Source organism: Larimichthys crocea, chromosome III, assembly GCF_000972845.2.
Source record: "Larimichthys crocea isolate SSNF chromosome III, L_crocea_2.0, whole genome shotgun sequence".
Taxonomy (NCBI): domain Eukaryota; kingdom Metazoa; phylum Chordata; class Actinopteri; family Sciaenidae; genus Larimichthys; species Larimichthys crocea.
The window spans coordinates 48,457,484-48,481,761 of NC_040013.1; the positions used below are offsets into that span (position 1 = coordinate 48,457,484).

Below are 24,278 nucleotides of genomic sequence, written 5' to 3' on the forward strand. Positions count from 1 at the left end.
TCACAACACACTGTTGGCCTTCTCTTTGCTCCACTCTGTTGCTCAATCTTTATTTTGGCCATAGAACAAGTGCTGGAACTCCTGGCAAAGAAAACAGATCTCTAACAACAGGGGAGATGCGAGCACCTTGTCACCATATGGGGCTTGGAATTCCAAAGAATTGCTTTCTAATCTCCACAACATGTTAGGAATTTCAAGCCCTTGTTTTTCAGGAGAAAATAGCAGTCCGTTTACCACGTGGCTTCTCTTTTGGCATGCAGTGTGGAAGTGGCATTTGTAGCATCCCTGTAGCACGTTGACTTTTGAAACATGCACATGCATGAACAGGAAATCTACCGTGTTTATGCTGTTGGTTGTGGGACGGTATTTTGGTTTATAGTTTCATCTACTTTGAGCCCCTTTTCGTCTACGGTATTTATTGTATTTTGAAACCACTGAATGTTCAGAAACTGACAAGAGAAAAATGTGGAAGTTATTCCTTTGCACAGACCCTGCATCTATCACAGGCAAATGTGGACCAAGACAGGGCCGAGTTGGAAGTGCTGGTAAGGTTTCTGATTTGTGGCCAGGGCTGATAAGGTGTCTCCTCTAATGACGTAAAGTAGTTATGTGCCAGACATCATTGCCCTGTTTCTCTGGTGTGATGCACTGCCGGGCAACAAAGCAGTTTAGCAACTTTGCTATTGTTCTGAAAGGTCTTTCACTGACTTGCTAAATGGCTGCTGGTGATTCAAAGCTGCCTCGTTCCTAGACCAACTGACGTCCTCATCTTCAGTTCGGCTTTTCTCTTCCCAGCTGGTGACTGTTAGGAGGTCTTAAGTGGGTATTAATCATTTTTTAGTTCACATATTCATTGCACAGTGTTTTTACTTTGTTTCTTTCAGTGTTGTTGAAATTTGCATATTACAAACACCGTAGCTGGGGACATATTTGTTGTGCTTGGAAACAAGGTTGCTTTCCCATGGAACAGTTAGATTTGGCTTCTGTTTGTGGTACAGCCTAGAGTCAACACAGATGACTGCAGTTTATGTGATACAGCGTCACTCTTGTTGTGAGATGTTGTTATTCGTGTGGGCATCGAATCTGGAAGAGATATTTCACAGGGTTGTGTTTTTGAGGCTTTTAAGGGTGGGGGTCTGTTGGCTTCTTATTACACGACAAAGTAAGTTATGTGTAAACAGTGAGAGTCATCGTTTTCTTTCCCATTTGCGGTGGAGCTGCATACAGTTTCTCTTTGCATCCTTGAATCATAATCTGGCACAGACTGTTCCCCGTTTGATACATTCCACAGGTTTAGCAGAGGTCTTCAGATATCATCCTTCTTCAGTCTTTGTTCACTGCATCACCAGCCTGAAAAAGTTGTTTTCATCATTCTGAGATATTGCTCAGTTCCTTCCTGAGGCCAGTGGACTAATGGGCTTTGGTCTGTGGAATCCACTCCAGTGTTTTCTCCCTCATTGGGCCATTTGCTGAGGCCCCAGTGGGGCAGACAACAATAGGTTTCATATGAAATATTTACCATGACTGGGGCATTCCAGTGAGCAGTCGATCTGTTCACAGTAGTTTAGTGGTTGGATAAAAATCTGCTCCGATTTAAGAGAAAAACACAACCCCAATGCTTCCAGGGATCCAAAATAAGATTGAGTGTTCATTTTGTTATTCTGCCCGCTATCTATCTAACCACCCTCTGGCACGCAACGCTTATGGCCCTGTCCTGTCTCTCTTTGTTTCAGTCAGAGTTTCAGCCTAATGAAATGAGGGGCGCATCCGGAGTTAGAAGTGAAACATTGCATATCTTATTTATTTGCTGAAATTGCTATGGCACAGGGACCGGGCCCACATCTCTGCCAGTCTTAGTGAGAGGGCCATGCTCCACAGTACTCAGGTGGTTGCAGCCTGGACAGAGTGCAGATGCTCACAGTAATTGCAGTGAAATCTGGGGATGTCTCAGACAGTCTCACTTTTAATGTCTCTCTCCATGTTCCAAACTCTGCTGTCAAACACAAACTGGAACTGCCTGCATGGCTGAGCTGATGCTGACCAGAAAAGTCACTGCCTGCTGGCTTTAATGACAAACTCATACTCATTTGGCTATTACAGGTTTAGACAAGAACTAACTTTTAACTTTCTGTGTCGTGTCAGGACATGTATTTGAATATTTAAACGATGGGGACTGATGTGTTTTTTATTTTCAAAATACAAGACAAGAATTGTGTGATTTTGTCTGCGGTGTAAACCTGTGCAACAAGTAGCAAGAATTCCATATAATGTTCATTTGTTATGTTAATAAGTTGTTGGTGGGGGCTTCTGGGCTTTAAACCTATAATGCCTGTTGATGGGACATCACAACATAGGTTTCAATTCTCATTACGTGCAAAAGTTTTCACTCTAAACACTAATTTTACTCGTTTACATCAAGTTGCTGAATTTATAAACTCTGAAAATGTCCATATAGTTAGTTATGATGACATTTGACATGTATTGACATGTGAATGGCACCTAAAGAATACAATATGTCAGTGCTGTTTCCTACACGGTTTGCAATGTGTCACAGACCACCGTTGTGTGTGTGAAGTCCACATCCCTGCTGAGTGGTAAAGGAGCAGGACAATGCTATGGTCACAAAAGCACAGGATGTTAGCATGTATTGTAGTTAATGCCGTTGGTGTCTGTCCAGCTCTCCAAGTCAGTTCCCTGCGCAGTGTTTTTGTAACCTCTGCAGTCCCGTGTGAAAAGCTGACTTGGACCTTTTGAGAAACTTGCATAGCTGCCTTTTTTCTAGCTGTGTAAAGCTGACAAAAAGCCCTGTGGTTATATTCCATTTTCCATTGGTGTGCCTGCTTTTCTTTTGCCAAAGCTGGATTCTTACAGCTCTTTCTCAAGGAGGATTATTGGAAAAGGCTGTCACTGTCCAGTAATTTTTTTTTTTTTTAACTCGCAAATAAAAGTCCTATGGCAGCGGTGTGTGTGTGCTCGGGTGCACAGCTGTGTGTGTTTGGCTGCTGCTGACAGAAATATCTTGTGAGAGAGAACATCAGTGTGTTAGCCAATACACAGTATTTGATTAAAAATAGATATTGGCCAGTCAGCCGTGTCCACCTCTTATATGAAAGACATTCCTCTGTGACCGCAACTAGTAAAAGTTTTAATGATTATTATGGTAATCATAAAAAACATTGTCTTACAGGGCAGATTATTCCAGTGTGGCGTGATTTTACTGAACAGCTTTAGGAGTCTGGGTCTGTAAAACCTGCAGTGAAAGCTGCCTCACCCTGCTTTAAGGAGCTCACAGCACACCAACTTTATGATTGTTTCTTTATTGGAAAATGTTAGTGTCTGCTTTTGTAAATGCTATTTGGAAGATTTTCCAGCCATTCGTCTTCGAACCATAAAGAACTCTACCTTTGAAGAAGTCTATGCAGCACATGTATCTGGATCTGGATCCAACCTTGTAGTAAGTTATTTTTGGACTCCAATTACATTCTGCAGAAGTCATTGCACAGCAGTAAGAGAGTTGTTGAATGCAGCCCCCCCCCCCCCCCCCCCCCCCCCCAACCAAAAAACAAAAACAAAAAAAAACTCTTCTGACAAAAGCTCTCCACACAGTCCGTCTGGCTGCAGTCATCTCACACCCTCCACTCTATTTTAAGCCTTCAGACAGAGACCCGCTCCCCCTTGAGTGGACCCCACTCTCTGTGTGGGCCGGAGCATGGGCCTCTGTTCACCCAACACACACACACACACACACACACACACACACACACACACACAAAGCAGCTCCTGCCAGCTCGTGCAAAGGTAACAGCAGAGGTAATGTGGTGTGGCCTCGCTAAACCTCTGGCCTGGCTATACACTGAAAGTCTGAGGGGAGTGCTCATTAAAGTTTGCTTTCTTACAGGAGTTGACATGTTTGTCAGGGCTGTACTAGCGGGTCAACACACAATGGGCGAGTACCATACTCTGAAAAGTTTCTTTTTCTATGAATTTGGACAGAAATAGTTTAAACTTGGACTGACCTTCTGTGGCCTGTTATACACCTATGGAGCATCCCTAATTTCTACAGACAACAGGGCATTATGGGTAATCTTATTGTCGTTGGATTCCTGCATTTTTTGTGTTTATAAAGGTTTTTAAAAAATCCCCATCTGCAACTATAATAATGAGAAGACCAGTGTTTAAAACTTTTGCAGAACTCTACCAGTCTTTTATGAACCCAGTCTACCAGGGTGGGGTTGGATTCCACAGTGGACAGGCAACAGGAAAGCGACAAACACCCGCGTTTTCTTCCTGTCTGCATGCAGTTTGCCCAACTCCCACATTGCTCATAACGCCATACAAGTAATATGCCGGCGATATTAGCATGAGTTGTCGGAACCTTTTGACTTGACATAACTGTTTCACATTCACAATGTTGTTTTCAGTACTTCACAGTTCCTTTTATCAGATGATGTTCGCCCACTCCAAATGTTGGTTAAATGTGTCATTTAGAAGAACTTTAGTCGATAATTTGAATTCGAAAGTACCCATACAATAATTCCTTGATAAAATCGAATGTTCCCAACCACAAATACATCAGTGTCAGTAACATACTGTATCCTGGTTTTAGGTTTCATCAAGGTTGCTAAACAGCCTTGGTCCTCGACCCCGGAAAGTACCCGTATTTTGGTCAATTAAGAGAAGGAGATGAGGTTAAACTGATTTGTAGTGGCTGCATGGTATTAGAATTGTAGGTAATCAGATGGCTGGCGCGCACCGGACATCCTCTGTCTGACGGAGACAAAAACACACAAGCTCCTTAGTGTTCTTGATAATCACAGCTGTAGACAGGGAGGCGCAGTGGCTCTATCAGCTGCTATTGGACCAGCCTGAAGCACCACTCACTGAAGTGTGCAATGATGACTGTTGTTCTATGCGTAATTATTAGTTCACCCATGTTCCCCTGGGTTAAAATAGCTATGTTGTGGATGTATTACAAAGTGGAGTCTGGAGATCCCCAAAGGTCCTTGAACAGGTTCCAGGGGGTGCCCAGCAACGTGAACAATGATTTAATGTTTTCATTACTCACTCCAAATTGTCCTCAGTACAGTCACAATGTGTAAATGTAAATGACAACTGTCATGGGCAGTGTAGAAACTTCAGCTTGTACGCATCAGGATGGTTTGTAAAAATGTTTGCTCACTCATGATTTACGTTAAGCTCTAACACAATACAGGTTTATGGCTCTTATATGGAGCTCAGCCCATGTTTGCCTGTCTCTTCTAATTCATCTACTTCAGATTCCTTTGGCCGCAGACTGTTGTGAGGAGAGGAAAAATGTTGAAACACTGTTTATCTCCTCAATGATAATTGCAGTTTTTTACAAATTGTTTGTTATTTTTCCAGTTTTGTAATTGCTAAAATCTTGGAACACACCGACTACTAAGAGTTTAACGTGAAGACTGGCTGCAAACAAACCGACAGATTATCTTCATTTGAAGGTGAAACCGAGAGCTGCCGCTTCGGAAATGCTGCTGATCCGTCATTGCGCAGGGAAACTGTGTTTGCACACTATTGCGGCAAGTACAGTAAAACCATAGCAGTACATGTAAATCATAACAGATGTTCAGGATAGTTTTGCCTTCATTTTCTCTTCTATATAAGTTTGGCGAACCTGAGGCTTTGTTGTTTAAAGTCTGTAATGAAGGCCCGACTGCTCGTATTTCCTGCCCCGCCTGACATCTTTTTATCAATGCTGACACATTCTCAGATCTCAGCAGCTAGCTTGGTGAGTACTATTACTGCTTGTTGTGAAAAATCTGAATGATCCTTTAATGTAAATCCACAGCGTGAGCACTAGTATTTTTAGTATTATCTAGTCAGTTTCAGCCTGTGCAGGGCTGTGTGGGTCTCGGATTAGGAGCAGCTCTGGCTGATGTCCCGGACGGTTCTGAAGGGTTGGGTTGAGAATTTCCTTCCTGTAGGGAGTTATGTCTTCACCAGTGTTTGGATGATATCTGTCATCCAAACTGCCCAGACCCATCCCTTAATAGGGCAGTTTGGGCTGTCATCGCTGCTCTCCCAGTTGATGGCTATTTTCGTTCAAGATCCTGTTTACTGTATACCTAAATCTTCAGATGTCAGCATTTCCTGTTGCACAGAAAACACTGAACAGCAGCAACTCATGCAGGAGGTGGGTGTTTTATCAAGGGGGGAGATGGATAGAGATGTTGTGTGTGTGTGTGTGTGTGTGTGTGTGTGTGTGTGTGTGTGTGTGTGTATTTGGTTGATTAAAGGCTGGGCGGGGGGTTAGTATCCAGATGCTAGGCGTGCAGCTGGCTGGCTGAGTGGGAGAGGAGCTACAGTGAAAAGCAGCAGTGCCAGCAAAGTGGGGCTTAGCCAGACACTGAGAGGAGATAATCCATATTTCATCTGCATCCTTCTCTTCCTCCCAACCACCTGCAGAGCAACACAACGCAGACCCAGAGCATGAATAGTGCATGACACAGAAATAAAATTTGAGACTGCTAACGTTTGACTGGAAGAAAGAGGCGCCTTTCATATGCAACACCTCAGGGAGCCCATCAGAGCTCAGGAATGACTCTACTGGATGGACAGTGAGGTCCAGATTACCCTTTACCGCCACCCACCCACTCGTCCATCCTTTTTAATGCAGTGGTGCAGCAGGCACGTCTTCCCTTTGGATCCAGCCAAAAGGCTTTACTGTGTTTCATAATATGCTCTCCGGATCATTTAAAATTCAGTTTTTCTGATATTTTTAATTCATCCAACAAATGTTTGGAATGAAAACCACACTTTATAGTGAGTGAGCCATGGCTTCAAAGACGGTATTTATTTTTATTCTGTGGCTCCTGATCAAAATGTACTGCTTATTTAGCATGTAAAAAAAAAAAAAAGGCACCGTACCAAAACTATATTTCAAATATCTGCCTAGTTTTAAATATTCATGATCAGCTTGCAGCTTTGAAAGTAAGCTTAAAAGACTCTTGCTTGCTCAGCCTCACACACACACACACACACACACACACACACACACACACACACACACACACACACACACACACACACACACACACGGCTGGCCGCCCCCCCCCACACACCCCACCCCACAACCGACACACACACACACACACACAGCACCATAACAAGAGCCTTGTCTATTGTCTCTCTGCAATTTTATCCCCTACTCAATATTCAGAGGAAATCAGGTAGACTTGTTTCCATTAGCTTGTAAATGGGCTGTTATTTTTTTGCAGTGTTATTAATTTCTGATTAAAAATCTTAACTGCAAGACAATGTCGTCTGCAGCAAACCAATACAGATCCTTTTCAGATCTAATTTAGCCCTGTTTACTTCTTCCAGAGGCAGTGGAATTCATTGGCTGCAGAAAAGGTGGCCTTGCCTTTTCCTCCCGCACACTTGACTTTATTGCTATTATGAAAGCTGTCGTGAAAAATGCTTGTTTGTGCAGACACTTTTCACTTCCAGCACTGCAAGATGAGAGGGAGCTCTGTCTTTGTTTTGGAATGATGTGGAGGTCATGGTGTCTGTGTACTCTGATTGACCCACAGATTTCAGATCTGTGGTCGTGTTTAACATTAAGCTCTGGCTCCAAACTGCTCTGAGTCTGAGGAACACTGTTTGTGTAGAGGGCTGCTCCAGTCCTCATCATTATCAAACTGTAAACGTCCAACTGAGGGAGGAGAGTTTTTTCTTTGTCATCAAGTTAACATTAACATTATAATAATGGCTTCTTTGGCTTTAGAAGGTTAAAGCAATATTATGTAAATGTTGGTACCCTAACATAACAGACTTTAAATCATTGTCATGCTGCACAGACTTTTCTTCTTGCACTATGCAACTTTGGACCTTGAGTAAAATCTCCTGGGAGAAGTGCATAATGCTTTACAACACTAAGCCACCAACTATTTCACTAAATTTGGTGATATTTTACGCTAAAAATGTTCGATGGTTTTTCCTCCTCATGTCCTACAGTCTAAAAGTCTAAAGTACTGTTAGCTAGTTCTAATGACCAGTCTGTTAGCCGGGTTGCCTCGACTGTGAGCTCAGACGACCTGGGAAGTGTTAGCATTTACACTGGTATCACAGGCGTTTTGAATCACTGGGAAAAGGAGGTTTTTAGGTGCAGCATGGGGACGGGATGTAGGCTTGGAGCGACACTGGAATTGGGCACCAGAAGTGGAGCGGGGTGGGTGAGCAGTGGAGCTGGGCTCGGTAGAGGCAGAGCAGGGCAATGGGAACTGACTTTCAGTCGTCATTGGGAGCTTTCTGAAATAGAAGTCTGAAAGACAGACGCCGAGCTGGGCTTCTTGCTGTTGGATTAGTCATGGTAGTAATATTAGAAATATTAGCTGGCTGCTATGTCTTGTGTTGTTTCACCTGCTTGATGTTTGGCTTTTATCCACATTGTTGAGTCACACATTCTTGATCATATTAGTAATATAGTAATAGTAATAGTAATACATTCTTAACAGATACACATGTACAGCTGCCCATATTCACCACAGTGGGATAACTTGCTGCAGCATATCTCAGAAATCCCAGTTTTTTACATGTAAGGTTGACTGTAAGGTTGCTGAAGTAGTTTTAGGTTCAGTGAGATCTAGCTACTAGCTGAAATGGCTGGTGCTTAATGTGGTACTCTCAGTGTTTTCAGTTCAACTGGCCACACAGTCTGATGTAATCTGAAGTGGAACATGAGAAATTCCATGCCAAATAAGTAGGAGAGCAAAGTAGCTCAAAATAACATTTAGAGTTAAATATAGTTTTAAATGGTTCGATCAACGGATTGAGAGTAAAGGGAAAGAAATATTAACCTTTTTGCTATTTTTACCAACTGATCTGAGCTTAAAGGAAAGGCTTGATTTTATATTTTTTAATGTTTTCTAGTTTTATTTATTCATGTATTTGGCTGAGCCATAAACTTTTATTACATTATGTCAGTTTCTGAGGTCCATAGACATTTTTAAATGACTTGTTTTGTTTGACCAACAGTGTAACACCGTGTTTGGCCCAGATGGAAGCACTCAGAGTGTGAAGGCACTGCACTAACCTGGTGTATGCTCCTATGCACACTTACCCACGCACACAGACGCACACAAGGCCTTTTGAGCAGAACAGGGCAGTGTAGATGTAATATCACATTTCTTTTCATCTGACAGAGAGAGAATAATAAATAAAGTAACTGGGCCGTAGCTCAAGCCTCCTGATAGATTTATCCAGCTGCACAATGGCTCCTTTATGAGAGACATATACATCCAGCCTCACCTTATCTCACGACCCGTTGAAGGCGGCAGTAAATCGGAAGGGATTTCACCATGGGCCAGTTCTCGCGGCTTGTCCTCCGCCTCTGGCTCTGACGCCACACCGTTGCCCACGAAATGAGCCTAATCCTTTACCAAGCGTTTGGCACAAGGCCGTAAAAATATCCCCAGAGGTGGCTTAATCACGTTTGACTGAGTGCATATTTGAATAGCAGTCGCAGTTATTGTGATGGACTGCGTTAGCTCTGCGAGGTGTTAACAACGCTTTTTCAGAGCAGCATTCTGGTGGCAGTGGAGGTGCCTTGGGCTTTCAGGGCTCCTTCAGAAGGTTATGTGGGTTTTCTGTCAAAATGAGGAGTAGTTTAATTTGCTGCAAAATGTTCAACTAGAGAATGCATTGGAATGAAAGCAGTCACAAGTTTCAGTCTCAATTCCATTACATCCCCAGAGGCAGTGTAGAGTTAAACAGTTACATCATTTAAGCGTATTTTTTGCCAAACAAGTTGATAGGGTCTGTTTTGGAGTTCATGACTTAAAACAGTGTGAGAGCTGTTAGCTTGTTCTCTGAAATATGACACTGTTTTGATGACATCCTGCCCTCCTCTTGTAGAGAATCCTGTACACACCCCATCGTCACAGTCCCAGAGGACGACATTTAGTCTCTTTCCTGAAACAGTAAGAGCATCCTGCCAAGCCTGTTAGTAGTCCTCTTTTTTAACTGCCCCAGGATTTACTGTTTTCTACAAGAGAGAAAAGCCAGAGATGGAGGAAGGAGAGGGGTACATTTCTGTTTAGTAGGAGACCCTGCGGCTGCAAGTGTAGACAGTTTTTGGAAAAAGGGTGTCAGGAGGACAATAAGTGTTGCGCTAGTAGCCTGATAGGAAGCGGAACATATGTCCCCTTCCCAACTCCCTAAATCTCCAGCAGACCTCACATGAACTGAGATTCTGGCAAAGCCTGTCTCACAGCCTCCTCCATGCACTGCGATCCCCCTCCTTAAGGGGCACTGCAAACAACCCACCCAGAGTTACACCATAACAGCAAACGCACCACCACCCGCGACCAGCTACCACTAATCTGCCTCCACGGAACTGAATTCTCTCTCTACCTCTCATGGCCACACCTGCTGTCCAAACAATCAAACCCTGGTCATGAGCACTGACCCCTCTCCAGGGTTCATTGTTTTAGTTTTGCTCTCCATGTGGTTTCCCCTCCTTTTGTTTTTTATTTATCATCCTCCTCTTCCCCTCTGTGTCTTCGGCTACTAATCTGCACAACTTATTTATCTTCCTGCTGCTTTGAGTTGTCGAACACTACCATGAATTCCATCTTGAGAGCGACTTTCTGCACTGCTAATCTGACTGCAGGCCTTGACTTGCGTGGAAAACACATGTGGTATGTGACTCCATGTGTGTTTGTATGTACGTATGGTGTATAATTGATAACATCTGTAAGAAATTTGGAAGAAGGTTTCAAAACATCACCCTGCCAATTTGAAAGGGAATATTAGCCTTTTCAGAGATTAAGGTGTTGTCGAATGCCGCCAAGGGTTGAGCTGGGGTTTCCATCTGTCACTAGGTAGTCAGTTCACAGTGTGAAAATGTGGTTGTGAACTCCCCTCGGGAAGCAATCAAGTTCTAGCTGCAGGTTGTTATTTTTTTGGCCAGGCAGTTGGTTGTGAGGCTCGAAGGTGGCCTCTATCTTTGAGGGTCTGAGCCAGTCAAGCGGCCTGGCTAACCCAAATTTTGTCTGGGCACTGGTGCAAAAGAACAAAAGTACACATCGATGGAGGGTGGCGTCGGAGGGAGGGAGGGAGTGGACGGGGGTTTTGAAGAGGCAGAAAAAGCTGGACTGGAGTGGGAAATGATGAAGGCGTCTGAAACCAGGAGGCCAAGCGTGAAAGAGATGAGGAAAAGAAGCCCAGATTTGGCTCAGGATCAGTCACCAGAGAAGGAGAGATTAAGGTCCCATCATTCCCAGCTGCATCATCGGGGCTTTGGCCCTCTCTCCTACAGTTATGTGTGTGCCTGTTTGTGTGTGTTTGACCAGAAAGATTTTAAAAACTGAAGCACAAATACACAAAAATCAGCACACTACACACCCCAACACCAGGTCAGCTGGACTTCAATCATTCCAGAGAGTTGGGAACTCTGTCCTGTCTGTATCTGAGATGAGGTCTGCCTGGCTGGCCTCAGGTGCTCCCCACTCTCCCTTTTCACCCTGGGAGAGAATGCTGTTCTGGGCCTGTGCCATGCATTGTCAGCCTCTCGAGTTCCCCTTCCTCTACTTGACTTCCCTTCTGCTTCAGTTTCATCCCACAAAACAAGCCTTGTTTTGGTTGGATGTTTGGATCACACAGCCACGGTTCGCAGTTTTTTTTTTTTTTTTACGGGTCACCCCGGTGCACTACGCTCTTGCACACTCGCTTTTTCAACTTCATCACGTGATTTTTTTTTCTGTGGAGAGCTGCAGAGAGGGCAGGTGGTAGAGACAGAAGGGGCTGATGGGAAATTGGACGACCCAAGGTTAGCCAGGCGATCTTTGCTGGAGGATTAATTGTGTAAGAGCCATGTAATGATTGCTGGCATGTCTCCGGAGTGAAATCCTGTTAGTCACTGCACAGGGGTCAGGCTAAGACTGAGCATGTCGTGTGTGTGAGTGTGTGTGTGTGTGTGTTTGTGTGTGTTTATGTACATAAGGAAGGAAGGTGACTCTGATCATGCTGGTATGCGTGACCAGGTGGCGATCTGCCGTCTCATCCTGAAAGTAACCACAAACTATGTTCAGACAAGATATGCATGTCTGTTTTCTGCTCACAGAGGGGCTGTTGCAGTGAGAGGGGAAACTGTCTGTATGTATACCTGCAGTAATTGACAACAAGAAACATGTGGCAGTGATAGGAACCATTTCCTGTAGATAACTGGCTTTCTAGTGGATTTTTTCTTTAGTTTAGAAGTTTAAAACTCAATTTAATATAATAAAAATATTTACAGTACTTGTAGAGGTTGCTGGTTGCAACCAGAAGACTGGTCCTAATTATTACTGCACTGTATGTAAGGCTGGCCATTGAACCTCAATATATTTTCAGTACAAACCAAAACGCTTACACTCATGAGACTGTCTACGGAATGCTGAAAGTTCCTTTGCTTCATTCTTTGATCTAATAAATCAATAATAAAAGAATAAAATACTAAATAAGTGTGTTATGTCCTCTGCTCATCGAGCTCCACAGCTCTTCAGAGAGTACCAGAGAGAACCTCTTATAGCATTACCACCAACTTGACATGATAAATCTATCCCCCTCTAGAACTGTCACTTGATTTTATGCAAGTAGTACTAACTGCTGCACTAGCATGTCCTTGTGGCAATGTACATTGATTGTTTCCCTTTATTGCAAGTCGCTTTGCATCAGCTAAATGACTAAATGTATTTGGTGTCCAGCTTCTGACCTCGTCACTCCCCCACAAAGAAGCACCAAACTCAGCACAGCAGGGAATCGGGAGTTAGTGTGCTTCCTAAGGGGAACTCAGGCGACTAAGAATATCCAGGTGGATGCTGGTGATGGAGCTTATGGTGGGGCTGGACAGTGCAGTGGTGGCAGCTGTCACATCATGTGTCAGGCACTGCAGCAAAAGACTTAAGCACTGGCAGCTTAAGTATACGGTTTGGATTAGACAGCTTTAAACATTTGAGAACTTTCTTCTTTTGGTAGATGAAAAGAAAGTTTTGTTTTATATTCTTCAGGCAAAGAAACAATATCTTTATTATTGATTCAGAAACTTAACTATTGTATTTGAACTACTACTGGAAAAAGACACATAGCTGTTATTGTACGACAGGGAATTATTTGGAAAAAAAAACATCAAAATAGTCCACATTGCTTTTATTTATTTAGTACTACAATACAGCACCAGTAAGCACATTTGTGCCACCTTGGACACACACTATGGATCTGACTTGTACTCTTGAACTTAAACGGATGTTTTCTTGTTGGGATTTTGTCCTGAGGGACGTAAAGCCCCTTATCTGCGTACACTCTCTCCTTTACCATCATTCTACTCTATCTCTCCATCCTCAGACGACACTGGGCAGCTTATTGAACACGGATGATGAATGGGTGCGGATGGATGGCAGATAGCAAGCCGCCGCTAATTGACACGGCTGTATCACTTCATCTCCTGTCTTTGTATTCTCCTCCTCCCCCTTCTTTTCTTTTTCGCAGCAACACAGCAATCCATTACGGTTCAGATTAGTTGCTCTTAAGGAGCCACATGTCCCTGCGTGATCTATTGTAATGAAATATACTCCACAGGAGATTGCTCAAGGGCTCTCTTCAAGGGTATTGTTTTTTGGATGCATTGATCGTGTTGTGCGTTGTTGAGTTATGGAGGAGCCCGTGATTTTAAATCTCTCCTCATTGCTGGCCTGATATACACAATGCTTCAATGTAGTTTGAAGTGTAGCAAAGCAAGCACACTTCAAACCTCATTCATCTCATGCACTGATCAGAAAGGTGAGGTCTTCCTCATACTTGTCAAAGCCATCCACAGTGGACTCAATAAGGTGTAAACCCTTCTTCAAGGCCTTCTTTACAGCTAAATACGTTTGTTTGATGCCTTGGCCTCTCAGCTAGCACCGGCTGTACGGAAGTGATTTAACAGGAAAAGCTCTCACAAGCTGTTTTCTCCTCATCAGAAGTGGGGTCCAACTCTTAGCATTGCTTTTTAGAGATTCGGCAAAGAGACAAACATTCTTGTCACCTTTTTATTTTACTTGGGCTCAGCACCCTAAGGTATGTTTTCCTCTGGATAAACCTGATCCTCAACAGATAGGCGTGCCTGGGTTTATAAGAGCTTGTGTTTTGTATTCTGCTCTTAGTATGTTTTTATTCTCATTACCTAGGTTTGACTCTTGCTGACGCACACTTTCACATTTTCATGGCGTGCTATTCGATGCAGGCATAGTTGTTCCAGGGGAACTGACACGTTGAGGTAGTGTCTGTTCCCCTGTTAGGCTTTCCCTTTTTCTTTTTCTTTTTTTTTTTGATCCAGCTGATAATAGCTCACCACTATTTCACAGGCTAATACCACTTCCACACAACCTGCACGCCCCCACCCCCACCCCCACCTTACCACACTCTCTCTCTCGTACCCTTCTGCCACTTTATCGTTCAACTCTCCGAGATCAGCCATTAACTCACTGTGCTCCACTTCTCTCGCCCTTGAAGGGTATGCTTTCCTGAGTCTCCTCGACTCAGAAACAGCTTCGTGCTCCCCCGGGACTGTCAGACAGCCGTGCTAGCCCACGGCCAGACGGCTTTTAATCATTTATTTAGGGGCTGTAATGTCGAGTTCAACTCCACTCTCTCCCTTAGTGCTCACAGAAACGAGAGGGACTGAGCGAGGAAAGCGAACAAGAGACATTGCATTAAGCCCGGATCAAGAAGCCAGTTTGTCAGTGAGCTTCTAAGGATCCCTCATTTCTTTATAACCACTATGTGTTTTAGTGTATAGTGGTGCTGCTTTTGTTAAATATTACTGTTTTGACATGAACCTTCAAAGAATTGATCATCATTCATCATAAGGAATGCACTTAATATGTCCAGAATTCATTAGCTTATAGATTATACACAGTATCTGCATCATCCTGTACACAAGAAGAGGAGATACGTCATGCTGTACATGCATGTCGGTACACATGCACATACACATGCATTACATGGCTTAATTATCTTAATTGGATGCTTAATGGAGTGTGGTATGTCTTTAACGATATCCAGTTCCTTATTTATGGAGTGTTAGAGGTAAGAAGAAATATGTGTATTTCAGTGGAAGAATGGTGGGGCAGGGCTGCAGTGGTTAACTTTGGAGGCAGCTGGATTACCTATCAGTGGGCAGCCAAAGAGTGACAGGGGACCTGGGTCTATCCAACAGACTTTTCTGTTGGCCTTATTCTGGTTGTTAATTCAATCTTTAATACACTTCTATGTGGCATTAAAAACTTTATTTTAAACACATTTTTTAAATTAGTGCCGTGCATACCGAAAGACTTTGCAAATAAGGTATCCATTGTTTTTAGCACCGTCTGCCACCGCTTGTAATTCACATTTATAATTGAAAAGACCAGCTATGTTGATTGGAGGCAACTAATCAGCACTGACCTTTTCTGAATACCATTAGTAGGCCTTTCCCAGCAGAGTCGTACTATTCAGCCTGAGGTCAGTTGTTAAAAATATTTTATTTCTCAGCTCAGCAGCGGTTGTGTGTAAATAAATGTGTCTCTTCATGCAGCAGAGAGCCTTCCCAGTCATTAACCCCAATAATGGGACTCTGAAACCTTTCTCCAAGTGTAATGACCTAACTCAGCTCAGTCCAGAGTGCTAATTGACTCGAAGTTAGTGAATAGAGTGCAGCAGGTAAATAAATGAAGTTTTCATTTGCTTTGTGTTGCTGAAGGAGGTTATGCATACACCCGAAAAAAAAAGAAAGAAAAAGGTCTTTTTTTCCCAGCAGAGACATGGAGGCTGGAGGGTTGTGGGAATAGATTCTCAACATAAAAAGTGCAAACTTTTGACTGATCAGCAAGAAGGAGTGGAGATCAATGAGGACTGTGTGGGGCTTTGAAGCCTGAGAGGAGTCGGCCAATCAATGGAGAACTGTTCACTTGTTAGTGTCTTCCAAGACATGAAGAAAACAAAGTCCTCTCTAGTGTTTGAACAAAAAACTTTCCCTTTTGCTCTCTCCTTGGCCTTCACTCCGTCTCTGCCTCCAGCTTGGGGTAATTGGCCGGATAAAAATAGTCTGCTTGGTTGAGTTGTTTTCATTGTTTTTGTATGTGAGGTGAATTAGGGTAGTAGTTAAAGATAATGGCGATTAATGAGGGTCAAAAAGTTCAACATAAATATGTTGGTGATTTGTTAAATTTATGAATAAAATGGCACACAGTTAAAGAAACTAGAAAGAAAGAGAAATCTGTATGTCAAACACCCTGAAGAAAAACCTCAAGGCCAGTTCCAGCTATCTGCACCAAGGCCATATTCAGAACCGACTCCTACATACTGCAGACAAACGTAGAAATATGTAATACATACTGCGCACTGCTTTCATATTACATTTATTTTGTCGTATGTTAGGCGAACTTGGTAAACTGTAGCACAGCTAATGGCAAACAACCACAACCACCAGCGTTGTGTAGCATCCTTTTATGCTTTATAAAAGTTGTAAATGTGGATTTTCATGACTCATATCTGACGTACGTCACCTCACCTCGATTGTGAATTGTTCTTTGATGGTTGTGACCTTTCCAGATAGATTAGATAGGAGAATCGAGTCATTTTCAATCCAGTAGAAGGTTGTAATGCAACATTTTGGATGCAAATCACCTCAAATAACAATGAAGAAAAAAAGGCTCCTCCTATGCCTTACACTGTAGGACAGTAGGTGAGGTAGACTGGTCTGATGTGTTCCAGAGATTATTTCCAAATTAGTACGACATCTGGTATTTTTGGCATACTGCAGATCTTGCTTTGTTTGCACACTGCATACCACATGAAAGTACAAGGACATTTTGGCCAAATGAGTACAAGTATAGTAGGAAGTTTTAAATACTGTACTTAATGGTGTATAAAAATAATTATACAACTCCCTTCTTCCTCTTTTTTCTTTGAAAAGAAAAACAAAACAAAACTTTAGTTTCCACTAACCCGTCCTACTCCAACTCTCTCCCTCTCCACCCTCTCCATTACTTTCGATTTCCTCTCCCTCTCTTAGCTCCGTGCTATCAATGATTGCCTCAAACGCCTTCCTTCCCCTCTCCATCACAAGAGCTGTAATTTTGTCACAATCATGCACAGCGGGGTTGAGGGCCACGCCAGTGCGTTGCACCTTCGACCACTGACTTCATATCACTTCCCATCAGCAGGAAATGCAACAGGAAGCACGCATTTCTCACACATTCACACAGGGTCAGGTGGAGTATGAGAGACTCTGTACTCACTTTCATCCTTAGCCCATGGACACTTTCTCTTTAAATCCATGGCCTCCCAATGAAATATGAATCAAAAACAGTCCTCCAGGCTTTCGCTTGCCTTGAAAGAAGCTTTAACTCAATTTGAAGTCTCAAGAGGTGAGGAGTTGCTAGCTACCCTGCATTGCAGTGTTTGGATATAATATCAGGGCCAAATAAATCACGAACTGTCAGGACAAGAAACAAACTAGAAAAACAATATCCTTTTAGTGTTTTCATGTATACTGCATAGGCATTGTCAAGAGTGCGTGCACTTACACATGTATTATTTGAAATGCTGTTCAAGCTGTGTTGTTGGAACCTGGTTTTACGCAGCAAATAAAAAGTTAGGGTGTGGATATGACTTTTCCTTTTGTCTTGGCTGTGATTTTCATCCTGCACGTTACATTTGCTTATTTTTGTGTCATAAACGCCTTTCATTCATCTCCTCCTTTCAGTGTATTTTATTGCTGTTATTTTCCACACATTATTATTCATGCACCGTATTTCACACTCCATTCCTCTCGTTGTAGCTCGAGTGTCACATTGCAAATTGCGGATGGCATTATATTAAATACCCTTCATTTGCAATGTTCTTATTCGTGCTCTGTTTTTCTCAGCTGGATTCTAATATAATTTGTTGTTGCAGTGGCCCAATTAAAGTTTTGTCTTATCATATATCTAATGGAAGATTACCTGGATGCTATGCTGGTTTGTTTGTTTTTTTCTCCACAGTGTCTAACAACTGATTGCGAAACTCTGTCCGTTAACTCTTCATCGCCTAACTTCTAACTTCTCTTGTCTGTGCAGGAGCAGAGCCCCAGTAACGCCACATCCCTGGCTATGATGCAGGAGCCGCAGGAGGTGGTGGAGGAGACGGTCACCATAGAGGAGGACCCGGGAACCCCCACCTCCCACGTCTCGGTGGTCACCTCTGATGATGGCACTACACGACGCACAGAAACCAAGGTAAGATGCCAGAATGCACTTAGCCAAAGAGTTACAGTCTATGGACTATGGATCACGCTGATTCTAAAAAAAGAGTGCTGAAAAGTATTATATTATAGTTTTATATATATCGCAAGCATACTGTATTTGTAAGGTGTTGACTGCAGTGTTTTCATGTCATGGTTGTGTCGGGTGCTGTTAACTATTCAACTTTAAAATGCTACTAAGCAAATGGCACACAGAGAAAATGAGCCGTGACCTGCAGATAAAACTGATGACCCTTATATAATCTACTGCACAGAGCTGGTATTCAGATTGGTATGCACTATCACACATTAGCAGGACACCTTAGAGCAGTTATATTGTCATGTCAAAGAGATCCTGTTGAGTTCATTAGCTGCAAAAAAAAAGAAGATTCTTTTATACATTTTAATATTTATGGATATGGATTATCGCTCCCAAACAGCAAAGTACTGTACCTCCACTCCTAGACTCTGCAGACCCCTAAATCCCATAATCCCACAGCCCAAAGTGGTTTCACCCCCCTTTCCTTTCATGGCTTTATTTATTTGATTGTGTTATTATGAGCCAGCTCCCCTTGTATTCTCCTCATTTTGTGCTTCTTAAAAGCTCTTTTGTTGACTCGTCCTCTACTGTGTTCTGTTGTTTTTCTGTAAGGACTTGTCAACTAACGTGAAGGTGAGTGGACCTTTATACCAATATGGCTTTTCCCACCACGCCACCATTTTATGTGTGCCCATACTGACTACAGCAGCAGTATGCAACACAGTCTGCTTCATCACAAGCCAAATAATACTCCAGTCTATAGTCTAAAGTACTTCTTAGTTCACTGCTTGTTGCTTCCACGTTCTGGGACAAGACCCATTCTCTTTTATTATTATTTCTTTTGCATGGTCTTCTGTCTCTACCTATCTTTCTCTCTCCTTTATTTCGCTCTTATAAATTCTATCTTACAACATCCCTTTTTGACATTATAAGAGGTACAAAATGCCACTGCTCAGCACTGGTGATACATTATACATCTCTATAAATAGGAATGTTTATCTGAGATAGAAAGGCTCTTTAATTGGAAAATAGAATTAAGAAATTCACCATAAATTTCTCTGTCGGAAATTGTATTGTTTGTTTTGTTTTTTATCAGCTGTATCCTTGTGTTAGCTGAATTTGTATTTTTAAATGGTATGAATTACCATGTTATGATACATTTCACATCACATACATTGGCTCCCCAGTGTATGTATTTTTAAGACCCCAATACTGAAAAAGTAAAGTGGCATCAGTGATCTGTGAGAGCTCGAAACCAGAATGTTTTCCTCTTAGTGTCAGGTTGGAGTTTTGAAAAATATCAGTAGTGCACTTTTTTTTTTATTTTATTGTGTTTTGGAGCACAGTATATGCATTTCACTTTGAATTCATCACTCTGTGCACGGATAAGAATTCCCACCAGAAGCTACAGCAGATTTCCATTTGAAAAAATCCAGTGAATCCACAACATCTTAGGAGTGAGGTGGGGTTTGGAAGCTCTTGCTTTTCCTCTTATGCATTTCGAGACATACCTTCAAATATAAGCTTATATTGCAACATTTTGCTTGGGATCCAGGCGTTACTACAGTCAGCTGCTGCTGCTGCTGCTACTGCTGCTGTAGGCTTCTGAAAAGTACTGTGTGGAGCTCCTACTCTAGGGACTGTGAAACTGTAATTAAAAAGCCTGGTCTAATCCCTCATCAGGGAGGGCCCATTGCCCTCCAGCCTGTTTACTGCAAGGGGATTGGCCACACACACTCACTCACTCACACTCACATGATTTTATGCATTCATACACAGAACTTCTAAGGGATAACACACACAAACGTGCAGTAAAACACCACACTAATCAAGACAAGGGCTCGGCTGCTGAGGAAGGGAGGAGGAAGGGTGCTCCTTTAAAGAGCTTGTGCCCTGCTGGGAGGAGAGATGGTGTGTTTTCTGGAAGTCACTTTGAGGGGAAAAGCAGATTGAACTTCTGGAAGCCAGCGTCTCTGCAGGAGCAAAATGGATCCCGACCTATCCAAGAGTTTACTCAAAGAAGCCCCTCCACTTGTCGTCCTCACTTTCCCCCACTGTCTCCTTTTCCTCTCTGCATCTCCTCTTTCTGACTCACTTTCATGTGTTTTATTTCACCCTCTCTCTCTTCATTCCACAGCAACTCACAGTTTTATTAATGTGCTTATCTGTTCTTTTGAACCAAAGTCTTGCCATACTGGCTAATGCTAACACGCTCCTTTCCCTTGATGGTTATCCCCCATCTGACTGCTGGAAGATGAAACACAGAGGCTTCTCCCATCTTCCTGATTTGCAGGCAAAAAAAGTTTTTTCGGTGGTAAACACATTTCTAGCTGATTTAGTATCAGCAGTATTACTAGTTAGAATACTGGAACAGGAAGCGAAAAAATGGCACCAAGAAGGAGCTCTTGCATATGAGAAAATGTCAATGAAAAGAGACGGGAGCCATGTTGTGCACTCAAGTGTGTGTTTGTGTAGGGGTATGGTTCAGCTTACAAATGAATTCCCTAGCAGATTAACTGCTGGTTCCATTTATGATTTCAATCAATTCGACTCCAATTGAATTGGCCTGGAACCCCGAATGTGTGTATAAGTATGAGAACACATACTTGCTCAATTAGCTAGAGGTTGTGAAACCTCCTTCAGTGCTATAAAGAGGACAGTTTTATGACTGGAACTTTTTACCACATTTTTAACAGTTTGGTAAACGGTTATGGCCTGTGGTTGCACACAGATACATACAAATCTATAGTATTTCATTACATGTCATTCCCATCGTCCACAATTTTAGCAGTTCCTTTTTAGTCTTGTTTACCCAGCTCCAGCATATTTCAGACTCTCCTTTTAAGTCGCAGGTTGCTCACCTCGCCCCACCTTTTCAGTAGCAGATCAACTGGTGGTTCCATTTATGTTTTCAATCAATTCATCTCAAGCGAATTGGCCCAGAGTCTGAATGCGCGTATGACTACGAGCACGCATACTTGCTCAATTAGATCCACGGCCGTCCTCCTGTCCCAGCATACCATGCTTTTCCTTTGGCCATAATCCAGCCCTCTTTTCCTGCTGGCAGACACTCTGAATGGAACACCGGTCATGTAGGAGGAAGAGCTCAGTCAGGCCAATAAAAGCGGCATTCCTCATCTTTCCTCTGGATATGAGCTAATGAGAGTCAAAGCAGACCACACAAACAAATAAAAGCACTTCCACTACCCTCAGCACACTGGGGAGTCAACCTTGAGTAGGTAGGAGTTTATCAGGCACAGCTGTTGTGAAGAGTAAAGTGTCACTGTTGAATAGAAGAGAATAAAGAACAGACGTGTTTTCTACTTAAAGTCTATTACTTTCTTCAATTAAAGACAGACTTTCTGTCAGCTTCAGCAAGCAGTATGTTTTTTAAATAGTTACCGCAGTACATTAGCACACACTATCCTCTCTCGAATTGCACACAGCTATATGTAGCCTAGAAGTGTGCAGGGTTGTGTCATTTTCCAGCCATGTGTGTTACAGAGCTAAAGTTACAAGACGGATGTACAACCATGCACAATGAAATCTAATACAGTTTACAGAGAGCTCTACACAACCATCCTTCTAACTCTAGGTGACCAAAGTGGTCAAAACCATCACCCGCCGCACCTACCACCCAGTGATGGTGACTGACAACTTGTTAGTGGAGCCGAGGCCTGCCACCCGGACCCCCACCCCGGTCTCCATCTCGACTGAACTGTCGGAGACAGAACCAGTAAAGGATGCTAAGCCCTGTGTGACGTTTGCTGTCTTCTTCCTTCCCCTTTTCTGCCTCCCTGTTCCTCTAACATCACATCTTAAAGAGAAACTTTCGAGCATTGTGCAAAAAACTAGCAATTCCTACCTCTGTCATTTTCGCAAATGCTCTTTGGATGGGCTGGAAATAAATCATGGGCTTCGCTATCAAAGGCTTCTTAAAAATCCGACTTACTACCTCATCCTCGCTCACTAACCCTCTGCCACCATGTCCATTTAAGCTCTCAATAAAGTGAATGCCGCAGAGGTTGTGAAACCTCTTACAGTGCTGTAAAGTGGACAGTTTGACGCCTGAAGCCTTTCCCATCCATTTTTAACAGTTTGGTAAACAGTTAAGCCCTGTGTCTAACTGCCTGTGGTTATTTCAAACACACTTCAGTAAAGCTGTGTCTTTCCAAGCTTGTACACAGACAAATATAAATCCATAGTATTTCACATGTGCAGATGCTCGCACTCTCCACCATTTTAGTAATTCCTGTTTAGCCCTGTTTACCGCACTTCAGCATATTCCAAGCGCCCCTTTTGAAACGCAGGTCTCTCACCTCCCCCCGTTTTCCTTTGCGTGACGGTTTAAGGCCTTGTGAACTTGAGCGTACATCAAAGTGTTCGGGAACTGTGTGATGGCTCCCTTTGCAGCCCTTGCAAATCGCCTAAAATGCTGTGTTAGTACACGGCGGCTGGGCATGTCAAGGCTGGGAAGCTGTAGCATTTAAGTTTCTTCTCAGCCCTGGCAGCAGGAGTAGTAAGAATAAAATTTGATGATAAATAAAAGGTGATAAAATGACCACTTATCGATAAAAGCATTCTGGGAGCTTGGGTTCTCTTGTGAAGTTGTGTCTCTCAAGAAAATCAATAAAGCTTTTCAAAAAAATGGTAAAATTATTATTTAATAAATTAAATTTATTATTCTTATCGCTTTGACATTCAGCTCGGGCCCCTGCGGTCCCTACAGGCCACCATGTGAACACCAGAATAGCCTAAATTGAGAAAGTGAATCAAGACAATGGAAGGAGGTTTGTTATTTCAAGGTCAAACATATACTTTAGCTAATGTGAATCAAGCAAATGAGCGCTTTATTTTTAACTGCACAAAGCCAAGGCGGACTTGCGCCAGAAACAAAAAAATTACTCAGTAATTACTCCAAACGTGGAAATGAACCTTGGCATTCCCGAAATAGGCTTTGTTATGTAGCTCACACTCAGAGTGTAATCAAGAAACAAGGCCAGTGAAGATTTTCTATTTGTTTCAGCCAAGTTAATGAGGATAGCATTTTGAACAACCAATTTGTTGTTTGTGCTTTTGCTCTTGGCACCCTCATCTGTAGGAAGGGTTAGTGCTTCGTTGTGCTTTCTTGATATTGTTACATGCCTTTGCCTGCTGATGATTAAAATCTAAATTACAGCATTGATGGGAAAATACAGAAAACATATTACAATTAAGAGGGCCAGTGTTGAAATTAAACCCATCAGATTCAGGAGTGAGTGCTTTTTTTTTTTTTTTGTACCCATTCCCCAAGATATTCAGACAAGGCGGTCCACGCTCGTCAAGTGGGAATGAACCTCTCTGCAACACCTTGTCAGGCACAACACGATTTGCATCAGACCTGCACCCCTGCAGATGACGATTAATTTTCATCAACCTCATTAATTTTGAAGATGAATTTATAGCTGCGGACAAAATAGCCAATTATCGGCCACAGCAGAATTCACTGGGCAGCAAATTGGTTTCTGTATGGGCGGAGAGCCCAGGGAGGGAGGGGAGGGGGGGCTCGCTGTCTATAATTCTGTCATACAGCTTCAGAGACAGCACAGGAAGTAGAGTTATTTAGCTGTAGGATGAAGTGAACATGAGAAATAGATGCAGTACATGCAGGTCTGGTTGTCTCCTCCAGCTACAATAGGGATGCTGCCCTGCTCTCTTGGGGACAATTCAAGGTCCAGTGGAGCTGCAGCACTTTGAGACGGCTCTATTACAGCACAATCCAGGAGACTCAGTCTACTAAGCCACTATCTGTGTATATGCAATATTTAGGGTTTAGATTTGACAGTTTGTCTCATAGCAGATTATTATATCATGTCATCTGAGTGTGTATCACATTATAGTTTAAAGTAACACAAACTGATGGTAGAGGCATTACAGTTGATATTATTACAGACATATTGGGTCTCTTTTTGTTGGTATAATAAAATGTTTTGATTGATG

The 24,278-nt window shown here is 42.7% G+C and overlaps 1 protein-coding gene across 10 annotated transcripts in view; it reads left to right on the forward strand.

The window, feature by feature from the left end:
- arvcfb (ARVCF delta catenin family member b) overlaps nucleotides 1-24,278 on the forward strand; it is a 191,075-nt gene that overhangs the window by 102,508 nt on the left and 64,289 nt on the right. For 8 of the 10 annotated variants that reach the window (XM_027275646.1, XM_027275604.1, XM_027275638.1 and 5 more), the window contains 2 exons: nucleotides 18,096-18,254; nucleotides 18,912-18,932. In XM_027275646.1, the coding sequence (XP_027131447.1) occupies nucleotides 18,096-18,254; nucleotides 18,912-18,932 (180 nt within the window). The remainder of the gene's footprint in view (nucleotides 1-18,095; nucleotides 18,255-18,911; nucleotides 18,933-24,278) is intronic. The other 2 variants (XM_027275626.1, XM_027275633.1) reach the window with 1 other exon arrangement.